The sequence below is a fragment of the Patella vulgata genome, chromosome 4 (assembly GCF_932274485.2).
Source record: "Patella vulgata chromosome 4, xgPatVulg1.2, whole genome shotgun sequence".
In the NCBI taxonomy this organism is placed as follows: domain Eukaryota; kingdom Metazoa; phylum Mollusca; class Gastropoda; family Patellidae; genus Patella; species Patella vulgata.
The window spans coordinates 25123073-25135609 of record NC_065882.2 but is presented as its reverse complement, the minus strand read 5'-3'; the positions used below and the strand labels follow the sequence as shown (position 1 = coordinate 25135609).

The 12537-nt window shown below is 35.8% G+C and overlaps 1 protein-coding gene across 1 annotated transcript in view; it reads right to left on the bottom strand.

Annotated features, from left to right (window-relative positions):
* Window positions 1–12537, bottom strand: part of LOC126818561 (ATP-binding cassette sub-family D member 3) — a 33222-nt gene that overhangs the window by 9050 nt on the left and 11635 nt on the right. Inside the window, exons 11-22 of the mRNA XM_050546014.2 lie at window positions 11760–11812; window positions 11342–11431; window positions 10820–10889; window positions 10556–10625; window positions 5045–5142; window positions 4204–4295; window positions 3953–4041; window positions 3149–3230; window positions 2968–3031; window positions 1481–1558; window positions 1078–1257; window positions 237–287 (exon numbers count right to left, since the gene is read on the bottom strand). Of these exons, the coding sequence (XP_050401971.1) occupies window positions 237–287; window positions 1078–1257; window positions 1481–1558; window positions 2968–3031; window positions 3149–3230; window positions 3953–4041; window positions 4204–4295; window positions 5045–5142; window positions 10556–10625; window positions 10820–10889; window positions 11342–11431; window positions 11760–11812 (1017 nt within the window). The remainder of the gene's footprint in view (window positions 1–236; window positions 288–1077; window positions 1258–1480; window positions 1559–2967; window positions 3032–3148; window positions 3231–3952; window positions 4042–4203; window positions 4296–5044; window positions 5143–10555; window positions 10626–10819; window positions 10890–11341; window positions 11432–11759; window positions 11813–12537) is intronic.

Sequence of the window (12537 nt, the reverse complement as noted above, 5' to 3'; positions counted from 1 at the left end):
TACAAAACAAAGAGCACAAATAAATTGCTTGAACAAAACTATTTATTATAAAGTTATTTTAAAATGAATAAGTAACTGGCTAAAAACTATAAATCTTTCTCTTTCATATATATAGATTACACAAGAGATTGAGAAGTCATGAAAGTGACCTGAAGGTTAACATAATGGCATACTAAAATTACTTTCTTGCTTGCATTAATTTCTTTACTTAGAGTATTAATCACTTGAAAACTCACCTGAACGGAATCCCAGCCACCTTCTCTATCTAATATATAACCTAACTGTACCTATAAAAATAGAACATTATAAAACTTTAATCATAATATATCGAACAGTGAGGCTGATGTCCCCTACATCAATACAAAAAAAGATAGGTTGCCAGGCAACGAAACATACGCCCACAGCAGTTGAATCGTCCGAGGGGTCGACAAGGGTAGTTGCATATTTATTCCTTTGTAGGTAATTGGGGGCCTTTACAAGACAGTTCCATACAGATCAGATTATAAATTTTGTCGTTTGAGGGTTTACAAGGTTCTACAAACTGAAACAAGGGTCTCAACTCTGGAAGTAATCTACAGAAATTGGTGAAATTTGACAGGCTTTTTCAATTTACTAATTTAAATAATGCATATCAATTTCATACAGATCACATGATCACTTTTGTCATTCAAACATTCACACGGACCATAACTCCAGAAGAAAATAACGTAAATTATTGAAAATAAAAATATGCTTCTTCATTTCACTAATGCCAACAACATAATAATATATCAATTTCAAACCAATCAGATGATAAATGTTGTCTGTAGATGACAGACAGATGGACCGACTGACGGATGAGCGGACGCGGGCGACGGCAATATATGACCACATTTCCATGTGGGCGTATAATAAAATAAGTAGTGATATGTGTTAATTAATTAGTTAATGAATAATATGCAATTTTTCATTAGTGGTTAATATTCAAATCCTAGATAAACAAAATAAAGGAGTTCTATCTGTAATCACACTTTAAAGTCCATAAAGCGCTAAAAAACTTCCTTGAAACCAAAATTACTTTTACAAATCTACACTAACCTTTTCAAGAATTTCAGCTAAATCTTCATCGCGAATACGTTTTTTTTGTTGTTGTTCTCTGTTATCAGGGTATATAACCTGGTCTCTTAATGTTCCAACAGCCATATAAGGTCTCTGTGGTACATAGAACAGCTTTCCCTTTTCTGGCTTGGTCATAACTCCACCAAATAATGGCCAAAGCTTTGCAAGAAAAACAAGAAATGGAAAACAATTGTTTTTAGACTCCAAAAATTGGCTATGACGAATATACAATCATATTCCAAACTCTTAAAATCAGTTATGTCATGTGTGGTCTAAGGGGAGATAATATTCCAGTACGGTCAAATGATAGAGTCACTTCCCCTTAGTAATTCATTTTTCATATTTTTCCCCATCATTTTCATGTAATATTTTGTTTTGTTACCTCTCCTAATGTTCTGAACAATGAACTTTTGCCACAACCATTTGGTCCACAGATTAAAACATTCGTACCAGACTTAACCTATAATATATAATTAGTTCAGTAAACATACATTATGCAGGAGCTAAATTTGCCTATTGCAGGACGTTCTTTAGGCCTGAAATGTTATCAAAATTATTAATTAGACATTAATTAACTTATAACTTATCCAGACCATAATCAACTCTCGATGTCATCAGTGATATTTTTTGGATTAGGATCTATTTTGCTGCTGAACTTTCATTCATGATTAAATCATGAAATGGATAATCAAGACTATGTTTTTTTATCGTGCCGAAAATTCAATCACTAAATTCTTGGTTCATAGTGGATCAATTTGACTGAAATTTTCAGCAAACCACCTTTACATTATATCTAGTTTTTAACTATTATAGTGACAACTGCCAGCTGTTTATCTAATCTCCCATAATGTATCTTTAATAATCATTTCCTTTTATTGATGCAAGAACCTTTTATGGTGGGGAGTATATGTCAACAGCTTTATTATCTAAAAACCACCTTTCTCAACTCCATGAAGAATGAGCAGGTTTGCACACAAAAAAAGATCAGATTTTTTTATTACTTTTTTTGTTTAAGGCACAAGATAGCTGACATTGTAAATTCAGTACCAGGCAGGATACGCCCACATTTTGCAACAGATGGGTAGAGAAGAGGCTAAAAACAAACGCGATTTTTTGTACAATTAGGGGCAAAAATCCAGAAAGTTATGGCCTGAAATGTGCAAATATCAAAAGGGAAGTTAATTTCGGCTATCCGCGTTAATCAAAAGGAACCAAGATCTTAGTGTGTAATGGTGATATATTCACACATTTTTTTAAATCGGATAAAAATTGTGACCTCTACAGGGACCACAAGCTAAAAATGTGATTTTTTGTTCAATCAGGGCCATAATTCAGCAAGTTACGATCCGATATGCGCAATTATCGACAGGAACCAATATCTTTGGGTTATAAACATATATTTCAAGTTTCATCGAAATCGGATCAAAATTGTGACCTCTAGAGGGTCCACAACCTTGATTTACTAGATGTTTACACTATTTGCGTATGAGGGACGGCCATTTCGTCCAGCAGTTTTGGCCCGATTTTCATGAAATTCGAAGTCAACAAACATTACGGTGTAACGGTGATATATTCGAACATTTTTTTAAATCGAATAATAATTGTGACCTCTAGAAGGACCACAAGCTAAAAACGCGATTTTTCGTACAACCAGAGGCCATAATTCAGAAAGTTACGATCTATGGGTTATAAACTTGCATTTCAAGTTTCATCAAAATCAAATCAAAATTGTGGCCTCTAGAGGGTCCACAACTTTGATATACCAGATGTTTACACTATTTACGTACGCAGGGCGGCCATTTTGTCTGGCAATTTTAGTCCGATTTTCATGAAACTCAATTATAACAGTCATTTTGTAAAATATTTTACCTCCATTGACAATTCTCTGATTAACACATCACCATTTGGTGTCACTAGTGGGACTTTATCAAATCTGAAAATATATAGAATGCAATCTTGTAACGAATAGCATCATTTATAAAAATATAATTCATACATCATTTAACATTCCATTGAAGAAAAACAACCGACTGATACAATATTAACTTACTTAATTAGATGGTCCTGTACAACAATTTTACCACTACCTGGTTTTAATGCTACATGGTTACCGGTACTTGTATTACCATTTCCTGTAGTAGACATAAATTGGTACATAGAATAATTATACAAAGTCAATGTTACTGCTTATATAATACACAAAGAGACAAATATTTGTCTGACATAATGACAGGTCGTAGAATTATTGCACTTGACAAAGTGTGAATTTACGCCTGACAGGGCAATCACAGTTTCTTTTAAAGATAAATTCTAATAATTATTATTAGAAAAAAAATAGTAATGTGTGTGTGCGCAGGTGGGGGAGTAGGAGGAAGGGTGTGTAAGAAAGACTGGGAGCACCAAAATTGCATATATTTGGCTGTTTTACCATTTATGCACATCCAGGTATCTATAGCAGTTTATCATTTTGGTTCACTTCCGAATTTGAAGTGAGCTAGGGCCCTCCATGGTCTAAATCCAATCCTGTGCACTAGTACTTATCAAGAATGATGGTGGTGACCTCAAATAGATATTATCAAAAATTTGTGGCAAAATACTGTATCTGGAGTATGTTGTTATTGATGAGGAACACAATCAATAGAAACAATTGCTTCTTGGCAACAATCAGGAAGGGTGGGGGGGGAATCAGCTCATGGAGTGTCGATAATACATACATACATTTTTTTAACTGTGTAAGTCGATCAGAGAGGGGATCCCCCCCACCCTTCCATGCCCCAAACACAAACCCTGGTTCCCAAAGTTTTATGAACTACCATTAATGGAATATTTATTGAAATAAAACAATATGATATACCTTTTGATTCTGTCACCATTGTTCTTTCATAATGACCTTTATTAAGATCACCTAAAACTTGTAGCAATTCTGTTACTCTGGCTGTAAAACTAGATACACAAGAATCAGTAAAGATTGGTTGCAAGTCAAAGGAACATATGCCCACATCAGCTAAATCGTCAGGAAAGTTGTTACATACTTATTCTTTTGCAGCTAATGGGAGAATTTACATGACACTAAACTGATGAAGAGTAACAATGTGTTTCACTTACCCTGCTAATCTTGTCATTTCCCTTCCTGCCAAAACAATTCTACCAATAGCTTCTGCCATTTTTACCAACATTCTTCCACTTTTATAATAATCCTAAAATCAAATTTATGTTAAAATAATATTTCTTTGCTTGTTCGAGTATGGGAAATACATATTTTTATAAAATTTGTTAACAAGAGCGTTAAATGTGTAGTTTCATCTATTTTATTATATTTTTGTTCAGTTTGTTTGAATTGTGTTATGTTGTTATTTGTCCTATTATTCCATTAATCATAACCAGTTCTATTGTATAAGATAAGTTGTCAGGCAATGAAATATACGCCCACAGCATCTAAGTTGTCCGAGCAGTCAACAAGGGTTGTTACATATTATTGTAACCACAAGATATTTCAAAGTAATCAAGGTCCATAACTCTGGCAGTAATTGTCTGAAATCGTGGAAAATCGATAGGCTTCTTTGTCTCATGACTATGAACACTGTATAAAGTGAATCAGATTTTAACTTTAGTCTCTAGAGCGTTCATAAGCCACGGTGGACGACTGACGGACAACAGTATATGCCCAAATTGAAATGTGGGCGTATAAAAAGTAGAATGCTGGAATAGATGAGTTAAGGTGTGTGTATTGTTCTCAATAACATAAATCACACCATGCTTCCTAGCTATGGTGATATTTCATCAGAAATTCAAAGAATGAATTAGAAATAAGTTCAATATTTCAAACTTTCTCAAACAACAACAATCACTATCCCATACAATGTTAATGTTATTCTCCAATGTTTTATCTTTATTTTTGTTTGTGGCTTAGTCTTAACTGAATGAATATACTATGAAATGTACCTACCTCTAATATTTCTGCATGTGTACTATTTTTATGTCTAGGGTGAGATAAGTTTAAAAAGGGACGGCTTACAACTAAATAACCAACAACAGTAGCCAGATCTGTTCAAATATATATTATTATTATCATTATCAAATTTACACGAATAACTGTGCTCATTTACGCTTTTACAAAGACATATCATAGAGCAAGACAAATTACATTTACATAATAAAATCAGATAACAAGGAGCACACATGTACTTGATAATATATACTATTCAAAAAAAGTAGGGGATATTTGATTTTGGGGGCATAATACTAAAATATGCAAATGACTACGAAAAAAGTCACTATAGAACCTAACAGAAGAAACATTTCCAGTTACATGTGACGCCCAAACGCACCAATAGCTACCGCATGGAATGCAGGTGATGCTTGGGATCATCATGGGGGTCCAACCCAAGATTTGCACGACTCTGACTTTGAATGTTACAGTCATTGTGGCATTGAATTCCAGGGTGGAAACATCAGTTTAATTGTTTTAGTGACCAGAAAACAAATTTTGATATGCGTCGGCTTACCCAAAGTGAAAGGTTACGTGCCCTTGGCATGCTACAGATCGGCACAACACAGGCGGTTGTGGCGCGGACGATGAATGTTTCTCAGTCTGTCATAAGCAGGCTATGGTCCAGATACCGTGATACACAATCTGTACAGGACACACCACGCTCAGGTCGACCAAGGGCGACAACTCAAGCCCAGGATCGATTTATCCGTACCTTGGCCTTGAGAAATCGTGTCATCACAGCAAATCAGATCAGCGCTCGTCTTCAAACAGACACTGGTGTGAGAGTGAGTGGCCAGACGATTCGGAATCGACTGCATAGGGGTCACCTTCGCGCCCGACGTCCTCGCGTGATCCCTTGTTTGAGAGAGCATCACATTCAGGCAAGACGTCGTTGGTGTAGGGATCGTCAACACTGGGATAATCGACGCTGGAGCAATGTGATGTTTTCAGATGAGTCAAGGTTCACTGTTGATTTTTTGGACAGACGTAGGAGGGTGTGGCGTCGTCGAAACGAGAGCTTCCAAGACGTTAACGTCATCAGACATGATCGATTTGGGGGTGGTTCTGTTATGGTGTGGGGAGGCATCACTGTTGCTGGAAGAACGGCTTTACATGTTGTTGCAGGGCGTGTTACAGGCCAGTACTACCGGGACAACATCTTGGCAGTCCATGTTGTGCCGTTCGCACGACGTCATGGCCGCCGTTTCATCTTCCAGGATGACAACGCAAGATGTCACAGGGCCAGGATCGTTACAGGTTACCTCCAACAACAGAACATCACCACATTACCTTGGCCAGCACTGAGTCCCGACCTCTCCCCCATCGAGCATGTCTGGGACATGCTTGGACAGAGGTTACGTCAACGTCAACAACGTCCTGCCAATGTCCAAGAACTTGCTGCTGTGTTGCAACAGAAATGGGACAATCTGGACCAAAATGACCTTAGACGTCTCATTAGGAGTATGCCACGTCGGATCAATGCTTGTTTGGCAAACAGAGGAGGATTTACCCGTTACTGACTTGGTTGTGATGCTGTGGTAACTTTGCTGTTTGACCCCGGGTATCATTTTACCCTTATAATGGTCAGTCTGTGCCTTACTTAGTCTAACGATCATTTGGAATAAATCGATGAATGTGAACTTCATTTCATTTTGTCATTTGTTTCTTCGTCAGTTTCATTAGGTGACTTTAATAACACTTAAAAATCAAATATCCCCTACTTTTTTTGAATAGTATATATCAATAACAAGCGGTTGCCATGCAAGATATGCCCACATTTTGCAAGAGATGGACAGAAAACAAGCTAAAAAAACAAGCGAAAATCCCAAAATAAATAGATGACACATATTAATTAATTGTGCATTTATCTTTTAGAAAAGCATCGAGCAATCATAAACTGATTATCAACTACACTAAGTTTCATCACTCAACGTCAATTAGAAAATAGAATCAAAGTCATTTTGTCCCAAAGCATCAACCAATGAAATTGCTTAGCGGGAAATGTCAATCATTGAACTCAGTCAAGACAATAAACATCTAATGAACATCTTCATCAAGTTTAAACATTCTATATCAATTAAAAGCAGAGTTGTTATGTTCCAGAGTCTTGACCAATTAAATTTCTTATCGCTGCTTAGCCTAAGCAAAAAATTCTCATCATCGAACTTAGTCAAGGTATTGATATATTGAATCTATACTTATGACTACAAGAGTTTCATTGATCTCACCCAATTAGAGCCAAAGTTATCATGTTTTCAAGTCTCAACCACAAATATTGCAGATCTCTGCTTAACCTTAGTTGAAAATGCCAATGATCGAACTCAAGGCATTCACCTAATAGACACCTACACCAAGTTTGAACATTCTACCTCAATTAGAAGGAGAGTTATTGTGTTCCAAATTTTCGACCAATCAGATCGAACTCTCTACTTTGCCTAAGCAGAAAATGCTCACTATCACTCAATTAGAATCAAAGTTGTCAAGCTCCAAAGACTCGACCAATCAGAGCCGAATTTGCTCATCATCGAACTTAGTCAAGGTACTGATGTGATGAAACTATACACCAAGTTTCATCACTCTCACTTAATTAAAACCAAAGTTACTGTGTCCCAAAGCATAAACCAATCAAATTGCTTATCTCTGCATACCATAAGCAGACACTGCCCATCTTCCAATTCAATCAAGGCATCCACCTAATGAATGCCTACACTAAGTAGAGTTTTTTGTTTTCCAAAGTCTCAATCAATCAAATAGCGTTATTGTGTCACAAAATGTGTGAGGGACAGATAGACAGACAGACGGACAGACCCATTTTAATAGTCCCTGCTTTCTTCGAAAGACGGGGGACAAAAAAGGGATTTTTTGTATAATCAGGGTCCATAATCCAGTAAGTTATGGTCCAATATGCGTGAATATTAAAAGGAATCAAAATCTCTGGGATATCTATATATATATTTGTGACTGTCATTTGTCTGTCTGTCTGTTCGGGGTTGGTGGCTACACTAGGTCTGCCCCGAGTCTGAAATTTGGGGTATAGGGGTAGCTCGGACCGGGGAGTAACATAGGCCAGGTGGCGTTAGTCTACCACTTCCGGTTTCGGAGTTATGACCCCCGAGCGACACCGGGTGTCTGTCTGTCTGTTCGGGGTTGGCGGGTACACTAGCTCTGCCCCGAGTCTGAAATTTGGGGTATAGGGGTACCTCGGACCGGGGAGTAACATAGGCTAGGTGGCGTTAGTCTACCACTTTCGGTTTCGGAGTTATGACCCCCGAGCGAAGCCGGTCTGTTCGGGGTTGGCGGCTACACTAGGTCTGCCCCAAGTCTGAAATTTGGGGAATAGGGGTAGCTCGGACCGGGGTGTAACATAGGCCAGGTGGCGTTTAGTCTACCACTTCCGGTTTCTTAGTTATCACCCCCAAGCGAAGCCGGGTATCCTGCTAGTAAACATATATTTTGAGTTACATCAAAATCAGATAAAAATTCTGACCTATAGGGCACACAACCTTGGTAATATATACTTTTACACTATTTGTGTACAAGGAGTGACCATTTTAACGTTCAGTTTCGGTTTGATTTTCATGCAATTCAAACTCAACTGTCATTAGCTAGTAACACTGATATATTTAAATAATTTTTTAAAATCGGATAATAATTGTGACCTCTAGAGAGACCCCAAGCTAAAAACTAGATTTTCTGTAAAATCAGGGGCCATAATCCAGGACATTATGATCTGATATGCGTGAATAACTAAAGGAACCAAGATCTTTGGGATATAAACATGTATTTTAAGTTTCATCAAAAGTATTACATACTTTAACACTATTTGTGTTCAAGGAGCGACCATTAATTTGTTGGGCAGTTTCAGTCTGGTTTTACGAAATTCCAACTCAATCATTATCAGGGTGTCACGGTGATATATTTAAACGATTTTTTAAATCAGATAAAAATTGTGACCTCTAGGGAGACCACATGTAAAATCGCGATTTTTCGTACAATCAGGGGCCATAATCCAGGAAGTTGCGGTCCAATGTGCACGAATATTGAAAGGAACCAAGATCATTGGGTGATAAACATACGTTTCAAGTTTCATCTAAATCGGATAACAATTGTGACCTCTAAAAACATGATTTTTCATACAATCAGGGATCATAATCCATGAAGCTTCGATCCGATACATGCCTATATCGAAAGGAACCAAGATCTCTTTGAGATAAAAATATATTTCAAGTTTCGTCATAATCAGATAACAGTTATCACCTGTAGAGTGCCTACAAACAAATCATGGACAGACTGATGTCCAGACAGGGCTAGAAATTCGTCAATTTTTGCGAGAATCTAAGAGGATTCTCATATATGCAATCTGCGTGAATCCTCTGAATCTTAATTAATAATACTGTCTAAAAACCAAAATTGTGTTTATTGTGTTAATCTAAAACATCAAAATACAACAATGTCAACGTCCAAAAAATTCAATTGATAACTGTACAAAGTATTATAATAAGTGAAAAAAAACAAGTGGCCGACCTTGACAGTGACAGAATAGAATTGGAATGACCGAATTTAACTCCATTATATTGACCCATTATATTTTTCGGTAAAAATGTCAGACAAGAAAAATTTTGAAATCCCATCACTGGTGTGACACCGCCCCAGGAGGTCGGGGCATGCACCCCAAATAAACAGTTGCTGTTTTTAGGGTATAAGGAATAAATATGTCAAGTTCCAAGATGATCCATTCAGAATTGCTGCCTATAGACGATATACACAAAAATTTGGCGTGGCTCTGCCCCTGTGGGTTGGAGATGGAACAATATAAATAGGTACAACCCTGTTATTGAAATGCTGAATTTGAACAAAATCTGTTCATAATTACAACCTGTAGATTATTTACAGACAAAAAACAAAAAAGTGGGTGTGACACAACCCCTGGGGGTCGGGACATGCACCAAAATCAATAGTTGCCGTCCTTAGGCTATAAGAAATATATATGCCAAGTTCCAAGATGATGCATTAAGAATAATGTGTGACCTATAGACAAAATACAGACACATCAAGAAAAAATGGGTGTGGCTCAGCCCCTAGGGATCAGGCATTCACCAAAAACAATAGGGATCATCCTTAGGTTATAAGGAATATGTATGCAAAGTTTCAAGACGATCAGTTACGAAATTTGGCCTGTAGGCGACACACACACACACACATACAGACGGGTGACCGCAATATACGTCCACATCATGAATGTGGAGTATAATAACTGATATATTATCACATAATGATTAAGAGAAATTGCTATAAAGAAAGAATTTAACGTTGGCTATTGTAACCTATTAAAATACACATTTTCTCTTAGTTATTTCAATTTGCTCAAATGGAAAAAAACAGTCTAAATGAGCTTACATAAGCTTACATTTTACTTCAATAGCAAAACAATCCAAATGACTAATTACATTTAAAACATATACTTACATTTTGCTATAATATTATCAACAAAACCCATTTGTAGACGGAAGAATATAAAATATCTTAAATGGTTTATCTAAATAAAAAAAATAAAAAAATCATTCATATCAAATACATATATAGTGTATATTTCAAAACTCTTGATAAAGGTATGTAACTATTAAATTGTATGACAGCTAACCATAACGACTGAAAATGGCTTTTTGCTAACTTGATGCTAATTTTTCTGTCAGAGGCAAAAAATTAGTTAAAAAGAATTCCAGGTCTTACCAATTTTTGGAAAGTTGCTAGAATAGTAAACTGTTCTTTCTTGTTTCCTTGGTAGAAGGCAATTTCTTCACTAAAATAATATATTGTATTGTATTATCATTTAATATGTGACTCCTGCTGCCATGTTAGTCACAAATCAATTTTTTTAAAAAACTGTGATTTAAGGCTTATCTTAAAGAGCACTGAAACATAACAGCTTTTTGGGAGTATATAAAAGGAGATATGCACCTCTATAGTTTAAAATTCAATTTTCTTTGCACTAGCTATGATTATTAAGGCACTATTTCACACTTTATATATGATTTTTGTGGCAAACTAGTCTAACCTTATTTGGAGAAACTGGTGAGCCTTATTTGGAGAAACTTATCTAATATCATTTTGATCACTACCAATGGAAATCTTTTCTTGCTCTATTCCCACTATTTTCCTATTCTACTACCTAATTATAAGCACATTTTAAATGGGCATATTCAGCATGATATGATCAGAATATAAACAATGTTTAGATTGTATTAGCCTTACCTATTAGTAATTAATCGAGAATTTACATAACGATACTCTCCTTCCAATCTTTGTTCTGTGACTGTCATGCGTCCAATAGGTCTCCGTACCCTGTAAAATATATTAACATACCAAATCTGAATATTGTAAATAATATTGAGATTAGAATTAGGTAATCTTCAAACTGATAAGAAGATCACGAGTACACATGAAACATCAAACCTCTGACAGAAACTTTAGAGACATTTTTTAAGGTGAAATTCCTGGTTAAGTCCAATTCTCTAATGAATAATCATTTAGTTTTCAGCATGAAAATACTTGACTAACTTAGTGATAGTGGCACTGTTTAATGGCATTATACGGTGGCATAACAGATAAAGTCACTATATACAAAATAATAAACAGTAACTAATTAAATATCCAATAGTAATTTACTCACCTTGTAAGAACTAACCCAGAAACTGCTAAATACATCAACATATAGCCAGGTCCCTAAAAAGAAATTATCATTTATAAATCTATGTTTTTCATTAATATGAAATAGTGTTTAATAATATAATGAGAGATAGATTTTCATATACAGTAGAATCTGTACAAGCAGCCACTCATATTCAGCGACATCTCCTCTAATGCGGCCACTGGTCACTATTTTACTAATAAATTTAACAAAACATTGCTCATTCAACAGCCATTGTTGAATAATACCATGTTCTTGTCATATTTCGTAGCACCTCTAATTAATGGTTATCTGTCCCCCACCTATCAGGTAAAAAGAACTGTGAAAATAACAATAAACCTTGGATTATCTGTTAATTAATCTTTTGTTTTATTAAATGACAAACCTTGATCATTGTTTTCACACGTAATGAAACATTACTTGATACTGATTGAATAAAAAAATACCGTCAAAGCCGAGTTTTGTCATGATCACCTAGTATCTATTTTCCATCGCCACTTTGTTGCTAAACAGATGTTTAAGCGCCTCCTATATTTCATACAGAGTCACACTCCTTGAAAATCGGTGATAAATTCAGCAATGTTTTTTTGGCATGTGCTTTTTTGATAAAATAAAATTAATTCATGAATTTTCTTCACAAAAATGGAGAAATATTATCGAAAACATCACAATGGTAGACAGTAGTACCAATGTTGGCACAAAATGACACATTTACAGAAGTTATATCTGAGATTTGAGTGAAAGAATTTTCGTTCCAAGC